A 21718-nucleotide genomic window follows, 5' to 3' on the forward strand; every position below is an offset into this window, starting at 1 on the left:
TAGCCGGGCCGGCCATGCATGCTTTTATTGCATGTGAGTAAATGTGAGCGTGCCCCACTGGTAAGCTGTACAGCAGTTACAGCTCATAACGGCGTCCCGACCGACAGCGTTGCTGCAGAAGTGTAGTACCCACCCTCCGGTTCCCCCTCAGGTAAACACTGTTAGCTCTGTCAGCACTTTGTGCTATGAGCTGCTGGCTCACCGTCAACATGTTGTGTCACTGAGAGGCAATGGAGATGCTCCCAATCTCGGATTTTGCACCTTTAAAAACATCCTTCTGCTTTCAAATGCACTGATCACCAGCTCAACTTCAAATCTCTGCTTCAATTTACTTGAGGGTGGACATTTTTTCCAGGCCTCCCTTTGGGCAGCAATGAAATGATTGGAAACTATTAAGAGACAATTATTGTTGGAGGCAAACATGCTTTTCTTTTCTGTCAGCTGGAGCCAGGGGTTATACTCATCTCAACAAAGGTTGCACAAAAAAGGCTTTGAGAGATGACTGACAAAAGCCTCCCATCCTCTCCCACTCTCCCTCCATCCCTTCTATCCTCTGTTCCTTCCCTCCTCACGCCTCAAATCATTTGCCTCTTTACCCCTGACACAAACACTTGTTCACTATCCTTTTATAGGAAAATGGCAATCAAAGACTGTTTTTTCCTCGCTTCCTTTCTCAAGCAAGTTGCTCAAGGAGAAGAGACATCTGTTTACTTGCGCTCAGTGTAGCGTAGTCTATTTCATGGCGAGAGCAAGACAAGCATTCTTTATTCTCTCTAATCTTAACAAGATGATCTCCTCTCATATCAAGGCAAAGCCTGCGCTTGTGCATAAGAACTCACTGTCCAACTTAAAAAGAATAACATGCACACTGTAGGAACTTGCACATCTTCACAAAACCATTATCTCCTGCCAGTAGGCTGAATCCTTCAACACAATCTGTCAGGTTTTTAAGTATAAGTTTATACTGGTGTATACAAATAACTTTTATGCAGATTCATCTGTGTAATATCTGTTTCCTGTTTAAAAGCAAACCTTTGCTCTCTCAATTTTGTTTTTGTTTATCCTCACCTGACTCGGGGCATATCACGAAGGGGTTCCCGGTGGGTGCGACCCCGATTGGCCCCCTGCAGGGTGCGGCGGTTGGCGGTGGAATAGTCAGGCTCCAGCTCGTAAGGCTCCTCCTCTTCAGGGCCCAAGCTGCGGCGATCATCCTCCAGGCCATATGGCTCGGCCTGGAAGCGCTCTGGCTGCGAGCGGTTCAGATCCACAGTGCTGCTACCCATGGGCACCTGGGGCTGGGCCACATGGCCGTAGTCATCCTTGCGAATAGGCAGCGTGTAGCTGTTCTCCGGCCGGTAGCTGTTGGGCAGGTAGGGGTAGCGCGGCGGCCGGAAGTTAACGCCCCGTGACAGACTACCATAGTTGTCAGTCAAATCGGCGTAGCCATCGTGCAGGCCGTAGTGGCGGACGTACTGGCTCTCGGGTGTCTCTCCATATGAATCGTTGTAGGAGTTGTTGTAGGAGCGCGTCAGGGTGGAGGTTGCTTGAGGGGTGATGAAGCGGTCACCTCCATTCTTCATGTAGCGCCGGTCGATGGAGTCGGTGTAGCTGCCCAGTGGGGACGAGCCTTCAGGCAGGGGCAAGCCGTCGGGCCCCAGGGGCACCTGACGCACCGTCCGCGTGGTCACCGTCTTCACCATCTTAGTCACCTGTAGATGGGAACAGATACACCCGTCAGACAGTGTGGCATCAGCGTGACAGAGTGATATTAAATTCAGGCTGCAGGTATGCAGCAAACCATGCTCTCCACTAAACAAAGACTGGCTTCTCCAGCTGTTCAATTAGGACACTGTTAGAAAGAGGCAGACAAATAAACTTGATAAATGGAAAATAAATGCAAATTTTGATTATTTTTGTCCACATTAAAACATGCATTTCAAACCTAATGCAGAGGAAAACTCAATTTGGTTTAATTCAATCAAACTTTGGAGTTGGTGTGACTACATTTTTCATTGTGGTGCATTAAAATGTTTCATAAAATAATGGGTTTGTGAAGCAGATTTTTTTTAATGCTGAAGTTGATTGGGACTAATTTTCTGTTCATCAAATTGAAAATTGAAACTGTTAGGCCCGTGTCATCAATTTGTGTTGCCTTGAATTATGAAATGAAAAAAAAAAATCAGTAGGCATAAAACATGAAATCTAAATCCGATCTAAATCCAAAATATCGTATATACACAGTGGCTGCCTTAGTACACCGAGTCTCCTGGATTGTGCTGTAACAGAGACATCTGGAAGTGCTACAGCTCTACTGGACCTTGAATCCTTTGTGTCCCCAAGGGAACAGAGTAGCATCACACTCTGTGACAACCAGACCTGCATGCATCTATTGCTCACTTCATCCTATAGCTAAATAACTCGACTTCCTCTGCTGTCTCTGAGGCTGTCTGACTGGAGAATTACAGACAGCTACTCCACTCCCTGGGCTCTCCGCCCATACAGAAACCAATTTGCTGCCCAGTGAATTCTGCTGTGGACGATAATTGGCTATTTTGTCCACGGCTATAAATTCATCTTCAAAATTAATGAGGTTGATGAAAATTAATCGTCATCCGCAGGGGTGCAGGTCTGATGCAATTCGTGCCTGACAAGGTGTTGCAGTTCGTTCCCACTTGACGTGCGTAAGACTGCCGTTCAGATTTTCCCGGGGAAATGAAGAAAAGAAATCTGATGGGTTTAATTTTCGACACCAGCCCTCTTAATTGTAATATGCTTTCTTTATTTTCCCATCAATGCTATGATTTAGATTTTAATCAGGAGCGCGCAAAGGCATGTAACAATATCAAGGAACCACAATGAAGCATTAACCCTCGCTACAGAGGTGCAAAAGCCCAAACAGCAAATCTGTTGTTCAACACGGCGTCCTCATTAACTTGCTTCAAACAAGTAGAAATCTTCAGTGGCCGACACCCCAATTGTGCGCTACATAACAAAGCCTATTTCAGGAACGCCAAGGTTCATTTCCATGTTCAGAGTAATTACTGAGTAATTTACGTTTGTTTCTGATGCCATTCTGCCTTGGCTTTGCGCTAGTTACAAATAAAGAGCTCATTTGCTTGATTCACATCAGCTGCAGCACATGTATGACCTTGGAATAACAAGCTCGCTTTCATCCTCTTGATTCACAGCGTTAAGAACACAAACTGGCTGTTCTGGTGTCTATAGCATGGGTCCTAATGCTAACTCTGTGCCACAAGGGGACTACAGAGGCTGAATGTCACTCCATGCATGAAGTGATTACGTAGGAGTAATATAGAAAATGTATTAAATAACATTATGATTTTTTTTTGGTAAGCTTTATTGATTTTCCTGAGAGACATCTCATCTCATCTTCAACCGCTTATCCGGGATCGGGTCGCGGGGGCAACAGCTCCAGCAGGGGACCCCAAACTTCCCTTTCCCAAGAGACATAGCTTCACATAAAAAAAGAGTATAATGTCAGAATGCTTTTCTACAGATCTGGTAATTTTATAACAACTTATGTATCAACATACTTTATTCTGTCCTATTCTGTCAGAGCTGAGAGGAGAGCACGGTGAATGCTGCTGCTTCCCAGCCTTGACATGCCCAGCAGCCTTGTACCAACACAGCTTTTTAGGCGATTTGCAAGTGCTGCAAAGGGAGCCACCACACAGTTTTCTAACGCTCTTTGATGTACGCTCAAGTTCACAAGGCGTTAAGGGGAAGTGAGGGGAGGCGAGGGACCTGCATTTCAAAAGGGGCGTCTGAAATATGCTGAAGTGGGGTAAACAGGGCTAAAAGAGACTTGCTAAAATGGTGGAGAGAGTGCGAGTATTTGTGAGCATGTGCACATGTAGAAATATTACAGATTTGTACGTGTGCATGCATGGAAAGGCAATGCCGTACTGAAAAGTGTTTGAAACAACCACACGCAGTTAGACAAAGGACTTAACTGTTTACCAAACTGTTAAATGGAGGGAAAGGCAGCCAGCGTCAAACTGTCCACTTTACAGCTCTGTAAGAGGTTTCACAACCTCTGCAGCATTCACTTTATTAAGAGTTTTAATTGACAAGGTGGCCGGGGGGGTTCTGGGAGAGGATGAGGTGGGAACTCAGATATTTAAGTGACGTCCGTCATTCATTTTCAGCTCATCTAAAAGAGCATTTGCGAGGATGGCCGAAGTAGAAATAGAAGCATCTAAATGTGGGCCTTTTCAAAACATGATGTTAAAGGAACGGAGACACGCGGGGAGGGGAGAAAACAGCAAACATCACACAGGGTTCAGCATCCTTTACTGCTTCTATCTGCGACGAAGTGGGGGTCCGGCTGGCAGGCCTGGACTCCACTAACAAGTTGTAAGTCACCATCACTGGGTGGTAGGTGCAGCGGGTGATTGTTGTGACCACTTTGGTCATTTACAGCTGGTGGGATGGGTGGGTAGAGCCATCAGTAAACCACATTAGATTTCATTACCGGTTGTTTTAGCTCTGTATTGCACATGGCTCAAAAATGACACAGTGCCACAGACTTTTAAGGTACATGTACAGCAGCTGAATGCAATCTGAGGGAGGAGAGTGTGTTTGTCAGAAATAAAAGAAAGTAATACACTCTGAGTAGAAAACATGTCTGTTCTATATTCTGTTCTATTTAACAGTGGCACCTCATTTTTTCACAACAGCTGTAACTGATGAACTAACTCCTACCTACTCACAGCTGACTCCCCAGTGTGTGCAGCGTAGTGAAAGTGATTTTATTTGTTTGTGTGGTCTGTCTCAAGTCTCATTAGCTCATATCTAGAGGAAAGGAGTAAAGATGATTTCATTGGCCCAACTGGGCTCTACCTCTTACGTGACTGGTGTGCCAGCAGGAAGACAGCAGTAAAGCATGGCATGCTGGGAATGGAGGACGGACGTGGATGTTATTGAGCTCAGACTCATTCAGGGACTTGTCAATTCACTTTGATTGAAAATGCAAATAGAACCAGTGGTTAATCTGCTATTGAAAGGCCGTTTGTGGTTGTTCGCCAATTGTATATTAAAAACATATTAAACCCGACATTAACTGAGCCTCTTTTCTCTGACAAATACTTCAAATGCAGTAGCTCCATCTTAGTGCCAACTTTTTTGTATCTTTCTAAGTATTCTAACTAGCAATATTGCTGACATTTAAACAGCTAGAGACAGGTTTACCACCAGAAAAACTTTAAATCAGGAAGATGGGAGAAGCTTCCGTGTTTCATCTTCATCTTGAGATGGGGGATAACCATCAAGGGAAAGGAATGTGTTAGCATTAGATGGTATGGCAAGACTTTGGTTCAAAAGAACAGATAAGCACATAAATAAAACTGTGAGTTGCTAGGAGATGACGGGAGGGATAGAAAAGGAGAGAGGGTGAAAAACAACACATGAAAGTAAGCTAGAGAGAGGAAATACAGACAGGACGACAATACAGAAGGAAAGTTAGGAAGACGAGGGGAGAGGTTTCTTTGGGTAAACTTTCGGCTGGGTTTGGATCCATTTGCCGCCACTGAGACGTTGGCTTCCAGAAGTTCACTCTGAACATTAATCTGCTTTTCTCCTCAAAGTGACTTCCAGGGAGCAACTGATCCCTTCCTCCCGGCAGGGTGGCGGCCTCTTTAAAGGAGCGTCCTTCCTCTTCACTTCCTCAGCAGCGAAAGCCCTTGATTAGTGTGATGTTTTACTGCACATGCTTGTGTGTGTTATTGCTAAGGAGGTCTACGTATGAATGCATAAAATCATGTGGGTGTGAGTGAGTGTGTGTGGCCAATCCCCTCGCAGCAAACAGGCTGGAGGGGAATGGGCTCTCCCTGATGAGGGATTAGACCAGGCTTTTTAATTACAGTTTCGCAGTCCCCAGAGTAGGAGCTCAACACGGCGCTCTCCACTCTACTGGAAGCCTACAGCAGCAGCAGCAGCAGTTGACTCTGCCTATGTTTACAACCAAATCCCAAGCAAAATGTTGCAATATAAGCTTCATTTTGAAGGTATGTCTCAAAGTGTGGAAGTAAAAAGGAAGAGATTCTGAACCCCACTAGAGTTTTGTTTTTTTTCAAATGGAAATCTGGCGTGGATTCTGGTGGGAATTCTTCTCCATGCACAGAGAGTGATGAATTTAAACATGGAAGTGAAATGCACACTGTCTCCCAAAACACAATGAACATGCACACACTTGAAATTCTTCAAAAACCCAACCTGACACCAAGAGGAGGACATTCTAGTTTGAGCAATTGCAGATTACTGATGCCACTTGAAATGTATTTTTCAGTACTGGGGTCTTGAAAGTGGTAGCAAATTACTTTGGGGAGCCAGTGTACAAGAAAATGGTAATTCATATCATTCAAAAATAAAAACTATCACAAGGCTACATCTGGGGGGAAAAAACAAGTAAAAAGTCTTTCAAATTCTAACCCCTGACAGGGATTCATAGTGTTTCCTCAGGATAGTTGCAAGATTATAGATACCAATTAAAGGAAAACACCTACATGTAAATAGGGTTTGGACCATCAAATATCGTCATGAACATTCCCAGTTGATTACTTACATTAAGGCAATTAATTTGTGTATTACAAGTTTAAATATGCAAAAAAATTTGGAGTCAAATGTTTTTACAGACTTTTTACAGACAGAATTTTGGATATCCATTTATATCACTCGAGAAATCAGAAAATACTATGAACAGTCAAAAAAAAATCTGAACTGTAAAGTTTGGTGAATGTGAGTGCAACTGAAGATACAGTATTTCTGGCTCAGAGATTACATTTTGCAGGTCAACATCTTTAACGAATAGATGACCATGATCGGCACAAAACTTCCAATATTTTCTAAAATGTTATGTTAAATATGCAAATGTGATTTTATCTAATGTTAACAGTTTTGGATGTATAAGAAATCTACAGATGCAAAAAAACAAAGTAGTAAAATAAACACCAAAATGTATATTTGGGATGTTTTCTTTCCACTAGACTGAAAGAAGAAAAAAAAAGTCAACAATCCAAAACTTTGACCAGTGCATGAAAAACAATGTTTTTTCCTGGATTGTCTCTCACTCCATCTCATATCAACATCACTACGTATGAGGTTGTATAATGTGTTATTGGTGCTGAGCACTGGCATTTTGTACCATCTATAATGTCAATGAGGGATGTTGTCAGACAGAATTTAAAAGAGAGAAATAAGGAAAGAGAGAGAGACAGAAGATCATGCAAAAGAAATAAGAAAACAGAGAGAGAGAGAATGGGTCTCATCCCAGCAGGTGGAAGCAACAAGCAGTGAACTGAGAAGTATTGTAGAGTATAGACTGGAGAATTATTTGGCTTGTGATGAAGCAGACTGTGTTGCATACTGCTGCTGTAGCCTGTATGGGCACACATATAAATGGTGGCGTGGTGGGAAAAGCCATACTGGTATAAAAGTCCACTCACCTTCACGTTAGATGAGATATCCTTACAGAAAGAAATAACAGAACACAGTAGAGGACGAATCAACAAAAGAGCTTTTAAGAAGCACACAACTAGGAGAACACCAGGGGAGTTGGCTCATAATAACACAATAATCAAATAATGGAAGCCGTGAGAGGGAGATGAAACCACTTTGGGCTGTAGGATTATGGGATTTAGAGTTCTTCAGGGTGGAAGTCTGGGAGAGGAGCTACAGTGCTGTGCTGTTTGGAAGCGGTAATCCATAACCATAATTTGAAGCAATATTGAAATGGATCAAAAGGACTTTGGGGGGGTTTGCAGCTATGAGCACAATGGGATCTCTTTGCCAAAACAATGCAACTGCTCTGAGGTGTGCTGCTCAGGTGTGATAGTAGGTACCAGGCTGACTATCAGCTCTGTACAGCAGATCGTAGAAGAATCAGATAAGTCTACCTTTTTGCTTAGTATCATTGCAAAGTTGAACTTTTTTCACAGCATCTAACAAGATTTACAATAGGAAAATACTCGGTCAATTATCACCCTAAAAAACAACACATGTTCATAGAACTCTTTTTACTGTTTATTCATCATTCAATTACAGGATCAGTGCCACCCTCTACATACTGTATATACACTGCAACTCGGCTGAGTGCACCTTGGTGTCTTACCTTGGTTTCTGTCCGCCGTGTGGTGCCGTCATCAGAGGTGACCACCGAGACATGGGAGGTGGGGGTGCCAGGGTCCTCCTCTATGGTGACCGTCTCCTCCACCACCTCCTGTGGCTCCTGCATCATAGCCAGGGATGTGGCGTTGCTGGGGCTCTGCTCCTGCACAAACGGCGGGGGGACAAGTCATCAAGAGTTAACAGACTTTCATATTTAGTTGTTAGACGGCAAGAAAAACAGCACAACATCCAGGTAATCTTCCATTAGACATACGGCAAGATGGAACTGTAATTGGGCCACTGCAGTAACAAATGATATTAGAATCCAGCAGAGAGAAATAGAGCATAAATAAGAACATTGCAAATGAAGGGTATTAAATATAATGCCACCCACAATTTGCAATGCAACACTCAAGCAACTAGGGAGATGCAAAGTGTGAAACACAGTACATAAATAATAATGTGTAGAATATAACAGCACAAAAATATACTGAGACGCAGCGATGAATGAAAAGTGTTTATGATACAAAAATAAGCAAACATGACGTGTGCAGAATTAAAAACTAGTGATTTCAAATTTGGAAATATTTAGATAATACATAATCACTATAAATTATTTACTGATTTACTTTGTCTAATAAATTCAATCTACCTAATTAAATACCAGCTTATTTATGGACAGGTCATGCAGATTTGTATGTACACTACTGGGAAATGGCACCAAGATGCCCATGCGGTTCAATAACAACCTTTTTGAAACTTTGCTGCCAATGTTAACAGAATTATTTATTAGATCAATATCTGCACATAGCAAATACAGTATTACTTACACTAGGAATAAGGTTAGACAACTAAAAGTATATAGTACAAGCACATCCACTACCCTCTCCACACCCTTAAGTAACCTACGTAGTAACAAGACTAGTTTCCACAGAACAGCTTAAACCAGCACTCTAAATAATACATCCGTAAGCACACACTCTTGACAATGCCTATATAAAAAACAACAATAATGTTCTAGTTTGTTTCTTGTCCTGACAATCCATAATTTATTTAGCCCTGATATTATATCCAAACACTGCAATGCAGGGTAGCAACTCCTCACCTCTTGAGACTTTAAATTGAGTTAAAGCTTCTTTCAAGGCAAGCAAAAGCCTGGAGCACTGCTTTTGATTCATATTTCATTGGGAGGCCATGGATTTAGAGAAGAAGTGTCCATGGGCTAAGGATGAAAGCGAGTCCCTCATACCCCGCCTGACCCTGTGTGAATGTGTGAGAAATATAGTCTTCCTGCTGCACATCCTGCTGATGGAAGATGATATAAAGTCAGTGGTCGGAGGTGCAACGCCCTGGCACGACCCATTGCTGTGCATGAGTGTGACACCATTACAGCTCTCGTAATGGAGAGGGGAAGGAAAGCATTTGAGGCAATCATTGATAACCAAACAGCACAAAACCAAGAGAGAGAGAGGAAATCAAACGTAATGAAGAGGGAGGAGAGGGAAAGAGTAGGAGGACAGTGTAGTAGAAACTGGAGTTTTTCTTTTAAAGGGGAAAAATATGAAGCAGGTGGTTGTGTACTAGATAGATTTAACTGACCTCAAAGATTTTGTTCTGTCTGACAAGCCATTTGTATTATTTGCACTGTTCCTTTAGCTACGTGGGGGAAAAGTAATTTTATTCATAAAGTAAAAAAAACACCCACCAATGTATGTCCAAAATACTTTTTTTTAATTAAACCTTTGACAACCATTAATCTTAATCCAAAGATAAAAGATCAAAGCTATGAATCACAAAAAAATCTCCCTCAGCGTCCCCCCCTAATATCTTAAACCATTTGCAAATTCACCTCACGTAGAAAAACAGTAAAAACAACTGAACCAAGCAGACTATTTTTGTCGACCAATTACACAAAGCTGGAGGGAGAAACAGAAGGCCAAGGAGAGAGCAAGAGGAAAAGTTTGAGTGTTGTTCGCCACTGTGTTTGGTTGAAACACTACAAGCGACGCCTTATGGTGGGAGACTGCTTGTTTTCTTCACCTCTTGGAAGAATCTTACAAGTAAACAGTTCTCCACTGATTGGCCAGCTCCTCTCAGGCTTCAAAGCCTCACAAAGTCCCCATTGATCTTCAGTCCTTTCTGCTGATCAGACAGAAGTTTGCACTTTTTCTGTTGAGGATCTTTTCGACTAATCCCACAACCCTTCAGCCTCCTAACGTGATCTGCCAAATGAGAACACACCATTGGAAACTGTTTGGAAAAAAGCAGGCACTTTCAAAAATACTTGACATGTGATTGGATGAACCATCCGTCAATCAAACTCTTCCCAAAGCCAGTCACGAGAAGAGCTACATCTTTTCCATCAAGAAAAGCTTTCAGTGCCGGTCTTTACTCTCCATTTCTAATATAATGGAAGCTATTGTAGCATCTTTGCTAACCTCTTTAGGAGCCACAATTGTTATTTAGATCAACAGTCGTACGAACGTAGCTATCATTCGCACCTCACAGGAGGCTGATTGGTCTGTGCTCTGGCTGGCTGCTGGAAAGAAACTGGTCCCTTGATTTGGGTGTATGCATAGCCTCTTTCAGCAACACCAAGACACTGAAAACTTTCTCTATTTACCTGCGCCACTCTATCCAGTAACTTAGAGTCAATTTGCACCATGAACCAAGCTGAGTTAGGTCATTACCCTCGGAGAAAGGTTCTGAAGTCCCATTATCAGGGTTAATGACTGGGAAGGCTTTCTGTTGCATAGAAGGAGACACATTTATTTACACACAAGCATTGCTGAGCTGAGGAAAATACATTCTTTACAACTGACCTCAGGCTAAACAGCTCAGCTAGGCTGGGGAGGGCCTTCTAATGGTATTCAGAATAGGTGAGCACTGATTAGTTGCCTCTAATCAACACCCTTGTTCTGTTCAATCATAAATGTGAATTACCTTCATGACTTGGCACCTCGTGATGAAAACAAAAAGGTAAGAAAACTGAAGTCTGAGTGTGTACAGTACTACAGTAATTTAAAAATGTACAATGTTTAAAAATGTACAATCAATTTAAAAGGCACAAAATTCCATATTCAGAGATTGAAGCATTGTCTCCACACGACTCAACATGGTGACGGCTGAGCCTGTGGCTAGCGGCTAACGGCGCTAACACCATGAAAAGCACAGACAACGGAAACAGTACTGACTAATAGTAGCTAACAGCATTAACCCAGGGGAAACTGGTAGCTGGGCGCTACGTTATCACTGGTATAAAAGCACAGCATTTTGAATTTAGCACCTTTACCAACCAAAATACAGCTTTGGTCAGACACAGAAACCCAAGGCTCACTGAAAATCCAAGGTCTTGCCGAGTCCCTTGATACTCATTGGCTGCCTGTTGCAATTTGACAGGTAATCTAGCAGCCTTTAAAGTTGAACTATTTTTCTACTTTTTACTTTGAAGAATGCTAAGCGCATACTTCCTTTGAAATACATAAAAGCATTTCTTCTTAGCGTCACGTCTCTTTGTGAACACTCCATGAACAAACAACGTAATATTGTTAAAGAAAGACAATAGTCTAAGGCATTCAATTAAGATAATTAAAGCCATGTGCATGTGTGCCAACTTGAATATTAAATGATGTATCTTTGCTGTGTATGTATGTTTACTCTTCCTTACAAATTGAGCACAATCACTGTGAATGTTCCACCTCTTTGGCTAATGAAATCTGGACAATTTAACTGCATTCCTATGATGATTAATTTCTTTGATTGGTTGAAAGCAGAGGGGACGTTGTCAAAACAGCATCATGGGAAAAAAAAAAAAAAAAAGGAGCGCCATCTTACACTAGTTTAAAACACATAGTGGACAGAGAGGTCCTTGGAGGCCTGCTGACAAACTGGCTTCTTGATCGAAGCTTAATTCAGCGTCTCTCGTTCACTTTCCTCTCGTCTCTGCGTGCACTAAGTGAGAGAGTGGAGTTGAACTCAACATTACAGCCCCTAAATAAATTATTAAAAGCCGTCTGGCTGTGGGCTAGCATGCCTTTCTGCATGGTCCTGGGGGAATAACAGGCTGTTTCTGAGTCGAGTAGATTCCGTAAAGCATACCCTTAAGTTGAAAGCGGGAGGAGAGGAGCACAGTGAGTTAATGGCTGACCTCAGAGAGATGAATGATAAAGTAGAAGAAGGGTACGAGAGAGAATGTGGTAAGGGAGGGGGACGAAGTTCCAGCACATTCGAATCTTGTGGAAATGGTTTGTATAAGCCAGTGGAAAAGTGGTTCAGGTGAGCTTATGATCCGATGTTTGCAGGCTAAAATTCCCAATCAGCTGGATCAGGAAAACAAGGGAGAAGCCTCTCAGCTAAAGAGAAACCGAGCGTCCATGGAGCAAAGCATCTCACCTCATCTGTTCATCTGGAAGAACTATTGCTATTTTGAACAGCCTGCCATGAAAATGTGAAAGTCAGCAAGAGTCAAACCTGGATAAAGAGGATACAAACATATTAAGAGCACCTGGGAAAGAATACAAAACACAAGCTTTTATACACCCAGGCAATCTTATCTATTAAGGGTCGGGTTTAACCAGACAAAATAAACACATTTTAAGGTTCCTGAGCCCAAGTAAATAACAAAGCAACAGGATTGTCTCCTTGCCTAGCCTAAAACGCTCTGCCAAGAGCTGGACCCCACTTCTGATGAGGAGAAAAGAGCTTGCAAGAGCTTTGCCATTTGGATCACTTCTGTTCAGTCAGCAGTAGAGGAGAGATTGAGGTCTCAAACAGACAGGGATTTGGCTCTTAAGAAGGCCTGAGGCTTTGTACAACCTGCACTTTTTTCAATCTGGTGTATTTGGCTTTGACTAGCAGTATAAGAAGGAGAACTTGATTGGTGGATGATGAAACCTCATCTTCCTGGTCTGACACTGGCTAAACCCTGAAGGTATGAGGCTTGGAGTGCACTTGTACTGTACTAAGAAAATAAAATTCTATAGCTACTTTTGCTACATTACATCAAAGTACATGAAAGCATTGAGTACGTCCGGCCAAGAATGAGGTGAGACTCGTGCTCTTCCATAACTCAACCACATACAACACGATCAATACCTCCAAAAAACAATACCCTTGAAAAGAGCCCTTGAGTTTTCTCCTGTGGAGTATATTTCATTACAATAGATCATGCAGGGACATGCGGCGTCTTAAGAGCAACTAATCTGAAGCGTAATGGATTGCTGTGCTGTGGGAAGAAAAGAAGGAGGAGGAGGAGGAATACAAAGGCAGGAGATGAAGTGATACAGGGGTGTCAATTAGCAGCGGCCTGCTATCTGCCATCAATCCACACCCATTAATCATCTGTGTTCAATAAGCTGCTCAGTGTTGTCAGTGGATGGGGAGATAAAGTAAAATGTTGGAAAGGGAGAGAGTGTTTGCAGATAAGGGGCTTTCATTCCCCCGGGACAGAATCACAGCAAGAAAACTTCAGTTGGAGTTAAGAGAATGAGTCATTCCTGCAGTAGGTGTCCAAGGTGTACAGTAAACTTGGCACAGACATTTTATTGATGTTATAGTGATAGTATTGGTGCTAAAGACAGCAACGTGGAGGAATACAGTAGTAGGGTCCTAGTGGTTAAGACGCATATCATACAGTACAACCACAAAACCTCCATTAGATTCTGGCAGGGGACCATGACCAACCCCTCTCTCGTCCAGTTTACCATAAGGGCTCCTTTTTAGCACTAAAAAAAGTAGTCCAAACCAAACAGTGAAATTAAGCTACCACCTCCTGCCATGCGTGTCAGTTGACCTGACTACTACTATATAGCATTTTCCAGCCCCAGCATCCACCTCAGTCTAAGTTCCTCGTGGGCAGGTATCGTCGTCACTCCTTATTCCCTGCTGTGTTGAGTTAGTTGTTTCATTGTGGAGTTTCTAAGAACAGCACCCCATGTTCCCGTTGTCAGTGAATGCAGGAATACATGAGGACAACTTTCCCTCTCAGCCCTACACAACCTCGGTGAGGAGAATTTAGATGTGTCTCAGACTGAACACAGTGGGAGGGAGCCTGCGGTTACTTTCAGGTTGAGACAACAGAACTTGTCAGATCGCCACCTGGTAATGCATACCGGCATGATCAGAGTCACCTTCCTTCCTGATGCACACACACATACATGACATGCTCAGTCTTAGCCTGACCCCTGTGCAGTGACTAACAGGATTTCACTCCAGAGACATGCCAGCAATCATTACACGGCTCTTACACAATTAATCCTCCAGCAAAGATCGCCTGGCTAACCTTGGGTCGTCCAATTTCCCATCAGCCCCTTCTGTTACTACCACTTGCCCTCTCGGCAGCACTGCCCGGTGAAGAATCACATGATGCATTTCAAAAGAGAATGAGAGAGAAAGAGGGAGCATTCGAGAACGCAGTTCACTAGCGTGACCCGTAAAAAAACAACAACTGTGAACTGCAGCCGTGTGATCCAAACATCCAGCCAAAGCAAGATTTGTTTGTGGGATAAAGCAGAGGCTGAGGGGAAGTCAAGTAGAGGAAGGGGAACTAAAGAGGCTGACAATGCGTGGCACAGTCCCAAACAGCATGCTCTCTCAGGGTGAAAAGGAAAACGGGGGGCATTCAGTCACTTCTGAGGCCAGCCAGGACTCATCTCAGTTACAGCCAGCGCAGAAGTCCCAACTCTCTGAATGACTGGAAGTCCAGCTGACCTCGTGCTGGGGTGTGTGGTGGTGAACACTGTCAACTTTATGTGCGTGCTTTAGAAATCCTTAAACTCAACTCAAGGGGTAAAGCACACACAAACTAGCACACAAATAACTGTAGGGGGGAGGGCCAAAGTCCTGATGATGCAGCTGGGAATGATGGGACCTTAATCTCTCCTTCACTGGCGACTGATGCTGAGCCAAATCTGGGCTTCTCTCCCTCTCATCTCTTTCACGCTTGGCCTCCTGGTTTCAGACGCCTCCATCATTCCCCATTCCACTCCTGTTTTTTCTACCTCTTTCCTGAAACCCCCGCCTACTAACCCGCCACGCCACCCTCCATCAGGCGCGCCCTTTTGTTCCTTTGCACCAGTGCCTAGACAAAACTTGAGTCAGCCAGACCGCTTGACAGGCTCAGACCCTAACAGACAGAGGCCTCAGTCAAGGGAAAACCTCCAGCTAAAGCTAGATTGCCTCCCAACGGGGCATCGCTACCACATTTACCTACTGCGAACCGACTATCTAGCGACAGACGGAAACCCCAGCTCAACTCTCGGCAACATTCGACACCATCTTAATCTCTGGAATGGCAGATATTCCCATTTAAATTGGCCGAGAAATGTTTTGAAACCTTTGGTAATTTCTAACATATGCCATCAATTACACACTGTACATACAAACACACTTGCACACACGGAGTCACATACCACATATGTTTTCCTCACAATTCAAGGCCTGGAGTCACATTAGAAGTGAAGCATGCAGAAAGTCCTTCTCAACATGGAATTTGTGGTAGCACTCAACAACTCGAGCAGCAGGAGGATAAATAAGCAGTGCAGATTTTCAGTAAGCAGCCAAAGAGACAGAAAAGAGGGAGGAGGATCATGAATAAAAAACAAAAGGAAGAGAGCCACATGGAGCCTGTAGAGTAAAACTAAAACAATGAGTCTTGGAGAGGGGTCAGCGCTCTTGGCCAGGGTTTGTTTGTTTGGACAGTGGGAGCGACCATGATAGAGATAGAGAAAAGCCAGAGCAGCAGTAGCCACGGTGGACTGGTGGTGGGCGGAGTGCAGGGTGGTGGTAGGTTTGTCCTGATGGCGTAACAGAGTCTCCTGGAGGGCGGGTTGTTTGCAGCACCCCTCCCGTCAGCCTCTGGATCACTGTCAGCCCGACTCTGTCAGAGGACTGCTGACTGGAGGGGGGGGGGGGGCTCGCAGTGTGTGGAGGAGGCTGTGAGACAGACTTTGCCAGAAGCTCAGTTCATATGAGGTCTACTGGAGATTTAGGGAGTTGGAAAGGGGACATATGTTCCACTTCCTGTCTAACTACCAGTGCAAAACACTTATTGTCCCCCTAAAAATTATTTCTTCAAAATCTGTCTGCATGTGCAGCCGCAGGGTGTCCCATTTAACAGAAATACCCCTCCCCACCACACACTTTCCATTTCTGTCTGTCTTTGTCCCTCTTGTGTAGAAAACAGTAAAGCCTGAGGCAGTTATAATGGAGGACTACTAACAGTCTTAGCACGGTGCTCTCGCTGTTTTAGGAATGCTACTAAATGTCCTCTTCTGGGACTGTGGTGATGGGGTGAGTCGGGGAACTCTACAGGAAGAGGGCAGGGTGTCATCAAAGTCGTGCCATATTTCTTAAGACGAGTTAAGAGTTCTCAAAATGTTTTATGTCATGAACTCCAAAACAAACCCTATGAACTTGTTGGGCAAAAGGTGTGCTTTTATGTATTTACTTCCAAACTGATTTACTTCCAAGCTGATAATTGTCTACACCACCCCAAGAGAGGTAATAGAGGTAAGGCTGAAAGTTGTGAATGCTTTCACTCGAATGCGTTCTCTAGTTAGGACATTTTCTAGCAAATTAAACTACTCCTCATCTTGACAGGAAACCACCATAACCTTCTAAAGGAGCCCCAGAACCCTAAGGCACATGCGCCGTCGCCAGAACTCTGCTCTGAAAAGCACACATAGATAACACCTCGCAGAGCTAACGCAGTCCATCACAATAACTGCGACTGCTTTTCAAATACGCACTCAGTCAAACGTGATTGACCCCCCCTCTGGGGATACTTTTACGGCCTTGTGCCAACCGCCTGGTAAAGGATTGGGCTCATTGTGCGGGCAATGTCGTGGCGTCAGAGCCAGTGGCGGAGGACAAGCTGCGAGTTCTGGGCAATGGAGAAATCCCTGCCAATTTACTGCTAACCTTCAACGGGTCATGAGATAAGGTGACGCTGGATGTATATGTGTCCCATAAAGGAGCCATTGCGCAGCTGGATAAATCTATCAGGAGGCTTGAGCTACCGGCCCAGTTACTTTATTTATTATTCCCTCTCTGTCAGATGAAAAGAAATGTGGTATTACATCTGCTCGGTCCTGCTCTGCTAAAAAGGCCTAGTGTAGTGTGTGTGTGGGTGTGTGTGGGTGAGTAGTTAATAGGTGTGGATATAGGTGCATACATCAGGTCAGTGCAGTGCTGGACAAAACAAATGTTCAAAAAAAAACGATGAAAGATATTCAATCTGATAACTGTTAACCTGTTGATCTTTTTTTCTCTCTGTAATTCACTTTGCAACTATGTTTTAAAAAGCTGCTACAAAGCACCAATGTGGATCTTTGTTTCCAAGTCATCGTATAGATACAATCCACTACATATAATAACCATATTAATAATTAACATGCGTTGTAGTATTGTCTGTCATATCCTTCATGTCAGAAGAAGACCATGTTCACTGGCCAAATATATTCTTAACCTTCTAATACCATAAAGGCCATTATTAGGATGTTAAACGTTAACTTCATGATTAAGAATTCCATCTGCCAACCAGTCGTTTCCAGTTAGTTAATGACTAGGACTGGAGCAGGCCTCTACACAAACACAGTCCCTACGAGTCTCAGCAGTTTGGATCCAGACTGTTGAACACTACCACAGATCTGAGATGTGGGGGTCAACCAGAGTACACAGAAACCAAGTCCCCCACATCCCTGCAAAACGACAGAGCTCCCTCTCTTCTCGCAGTGTTGAAAGTGAAACACTTCTAGGAGTGTGAACAAAAAGCATTTTTCATGACAAGGCTCATAATAGTAATAAAATCGAGTGAGAAAGGCAAAGCCGCCATATCTGCACCTAATGTATTGCACTGCATCTAGAAGAGGTAAACAGGGCTAAATTGGATTTGAACAGGATCTGTATTGGTTTGCTACAGCTGACATTGTGTTGTAGTTAAGATTTTTAATCAGAGATTAATAGCGCCACAGAACAACAGCTCATTTACAAGCTAATGGAAACAAGTCTACCTGATTTCCTCTGAATATTGAGTAGGGGATGAAAATACAGACACACAACAGACACGGCCTTCGTTCTGGTGCTGTGTGTGTGTGTGTGTGTGTGTGTGTGTGTGTGTGTGTGTGTGTGTGTGGGAGGCTGAATGAGCGAGGGAGTCTTTTAAGCTTACTTTCAAAGCTGTAAGCCGATCATGAATATTTAAGACTACGCAGATATCTGAAATATAGTTTTGGTATGTGCCTTTATACGCATGCTAAATTACCAGAGAGTACATTTCAAGCAAGAGCCACGGTATGAAAATAAATAGCCTCTTTGAAGCCGTAGCTTACTCACTATGAAGTGTGTTTTTTTCATCGAAACATTTGTTGGATGAATTAATAAAATATCAGAAAAACTGCATTTTGAATGATCAGGAGAGTATATATTTTGAATGCAGTATAAAACCTTTTGGCTGGATCCAAACTGAAGAGGTGCATGCTGCACTGCTGCATTAGATGGATGAGCAAGTGGGTGGGTGGGGGCTTTGTTTGGATGGGTGGGGTAACTTTGAAACTCACCGTCTAATAGAGTAATTTCCGGGCTCTGAAGAGCTCCCCAAGGTGTTGGATATAAAAAAGGGCGTCTCTTACTTCCACTCAAGCAATAGCACTTCTCAAATTTTATTTCTGTGTCATGCACTATTCATGCTCTGGGTCCGTGTTGTGTTGCTCTGCAGGTGGTTGGGAGGAAGAGGAGGCTACAGATGAAATATGGATTATCTCCTCTCAGTGTCTGGCTAAGCCCCACTTTGCTGGCACCGCTGCTTTTCAATGTAACTCCCCTCCCACTCAGCCAGCCAGCTGCAGGCCTAGCATCTGGCTGCTAACCCCCCCCCCCCCCCAGCCTTTAATCAAATACATACACACTCACAAACATCTCTATCCATCTACCCCCATGATGAAACACCTCCCCCTCCTTCTTCAGCTACTGCTGCTCTGTGCAGGAAACGCTGACTTCTTAAGATTTAGGTATCCAGTAAACAGGATCTTGACCCAAAATAGCCGATCGCTGGAAGAGGAGTGTTGACAGCCCACAGACTGTAAACTGTCCCATTAAGAGATGGGTCAGGGTAGTTTGGATGACAGGCATCATCCAAAAGACATGACTCCCAACAGGAAGGAAGGCTCAGCCCAACCCTTCAGAGCTCTCTGGGACATCAGCTAAAACTGCCCTGAACCTAAAACCACACAGCTCTACAGAGTGTGGTATTTGGCCTCTAGATATCGCTTACTTACATTAAAGGAAGATTCAGAGTTTTTACAACATAGGTGTTATTTTATGCAGTTTCTACCAGCAGTCATAATAGCATTGTACTCGCCAAGTTATCAGCTAAGATCTGGAAAGGCATCAACATTGCTAAGAGATGTTGGGCAGGACAGGAAGTCCAAGCAGTCAGACTTTAAACAAACCCCTCAGGTTGGCCAAATCTTTTTGGAAGAGAAAATGAAGGCCAACGGCAATATAATTGCCCAAACTGTTCCTTGTCTCCATAACCTTGCTATTCTGTTGGTCTCGTTTTGGCCCCACAATGTCGTCGCATTCCAAAACCTGGGCCTTAACTTTGGTGAGGAAGATAGAAAATATGTCCAAAAGTTTAAAACAATATCACCCAAATTGTAATAAACCAGGATTATACTTTAAGAGATGAACATTTTCCCTGTAAATTAACATCGTCAAAGGATTCTACAGTAAATGAAACGGCAGAGACAGGCAAAGAGTTCTTTTTCCAACCTCAATAGGCCCCTAACCTGTATCATGTTGGAGCTCAGAACACATTATAAATGAGAGCCCTAACGTTTTTCGCGTTACAGACCCTCATTCTGTGTCACACCCAATTGGTGAAGTTTCTGCACTGCCTATTATGGGATGACAGTTGGAAAAGGATATACATGATTATAATAGTCACATTTACTGTACTGTGGATACTTAAGAGAAAGTAATGAAAACATTGAACTATTGCTCATTTTGCTGGGGACCCCCTGGAACCTCCTCAAGGACCTCTAGGGATCTCCAGACTCCCATTCGTAATGATCCACAACACAATTATTTCAACCCAGGGGAACATGGGTAATCTAAAAGTAATTATGTAAAATAACAACAGTAATCTTCGCACACATCAGTGAGTGGTGCTTGAAGCTGGTCCACAACCAGAAGAAGCTACTGCAACAGCAGCTGATAGAGCCACTGCGCCTCCCTGTCTACAGCTGTGATTATCAGGAACACTGAGGAGCTTGTGTGTTTTTGTCTCTGTCAGACAGAGGATGTCCGGTGTGCGCCAGCCCTCTGATTACCCACAATTCTGATGCCGTGCAGCCGCTCCAAATCAGGTTAGACTCGTCTCCCTCTCCTAATTGACCGGAATAGAGGTACTTTCCAGGGTCGATGACCAAGGCAAACTTGATGAAAGCTAAAACCAGGACGCGGTACATTACTCACTATGGTGTGTTTGTGGTTGGAAACTTTAGATTTATTCACTTACTAAATTTCTCCTTAATGATGCACGTAACCAACATTTGGAGCGGTTAAACATCGTCTGATGAAGGGTGAACACCAACTTAAAACACGCTTGTGAGTGTGAAACTGATATTATACCAAGGCTGTGACAATTTGTACTAATTTCAGCAGAGTTAGACAATGTCCTTAACCCTGGGTACTTGTTTGTCTTATTGTAATGGTAAGTGGCGTATTGCTGGCATTGCATTATACACAATGTGGGAGCTGGGAAAACTGTATGCAGACAGGAAGGAAACGGGGTTGCTTGTTGCTTTCCTGCTGTCTGCCCACTGTGGAATCCAGCCGGGCAGGCTGAAGTCATAAAGAGAGAGGGGCAAACTGGTACAGTAAAGTTATACAACGCTGGTGTTCTCATTACTACAGTAATGGGTGCTTTAATGCCTGGAAAAACAGACTGAGATAATCCCCACACCCAATTGTCTTTAGCAAACAGTTACCTTGTAATACAGTGAAAGTATCTACACAAAATGACTCCACCATAGGAAATCAGTATAAGTTTAGCTGATTTCAGTCCAAATTCCAAAACTGTTCAGAGCATGGTATGGGCTGCTGTGTGCTGACCCACTCGTACAGCCCTAACAAACATGTCAACTCTCCTGTAAGTATGGAAACTTTAATGAGCATCCTCCTCAAACTTTCAGTGTAAAGCTAGAGCAGGGGTTTAGTGAGGCCGCACCATCCAGAAGTTTACCTCTGCTGTTACCTTGGCACCAGCTGGCAAGTAGCTGCTGCGTGTGTGAATGTCTTGAGTGAGCAGAGGCCCAGTGCTCTGGCCCACACAGAGAGAGAGGGGTCCACTCAAGGGGGAGCAGGGCCTCTGTCTGAAGGCTTAAAATAGAGTGGAGGGTGTGAGATGACTGCAGCCAGACTGACTGTGTGTGGAGAGCTTTTGTCAGAAGGGGGGGTATGGTTGGGAGGAAGAGGAGGGGATGGGGGGGGGGGGGGGGCTGCATTCAACAACTCTTGCTGCTGTGCAATGAGCTCTGCAGCATGCAAGTGGAGCCCAAAAATAACTCACTACAATGACACATGTAGGCTCAGA

General features: G+C 43.7%; 1 protein-coding gene across 11 annotated transcripts in view; it reads right to left on the bottom strand.

Annotated features, from left to right (window-relative positions):
* The window catches only part of arvcfb (ARVCF delta catenin family member b), a 210177-nt gene that overhangs the window by 71920 nt on the left and 116539 nt on the right, over positions 1-21718 (bottom strand). For 9 of the 11 annotated variants that reach the window (XM_068703421.1, XM_068703422.1, XM_068703424.1 and 6 more), the window contains 3 exons: positions 8129-8287; positions 7464-7484; positions 1069-1709 (listed from right to left, as the gene is read on the bottom strand). In XM_068703421.1, coding sequence (XP_068559522.1) covers positions 1069-1709; positions 7464-7484; positions 8129-8287 — 821 coding nt within the window. The remainder of the gene's footprint in view (positions 1-1068; positions 1710-7463; positions 7485-8128; positions 8288-21718) is intronic. The other 2 variants (XM_068703426.1, XM_068703425.1) reach the window with 1 other exon arrangement.

This window comes from Cebidichthys violaceus, unplaced genomic scaffold (genome assembly GCF_023349555.1).
Source record: "Cebidichthys violaceus isolate CVI_PGR_0920_01 unplaced genomic scaffold, fCebVio1.0.p SCAF_9, whole genome shotgun sequence".
In the NCBI taxonomy this organism is placed as follows: domain Eukaryota; kingdom Metazoa; phylum Chordata; class Actinopteri; order Perciformes; family Stichaeidae; genus Cebidichthys; species Cebidichthys violaceus.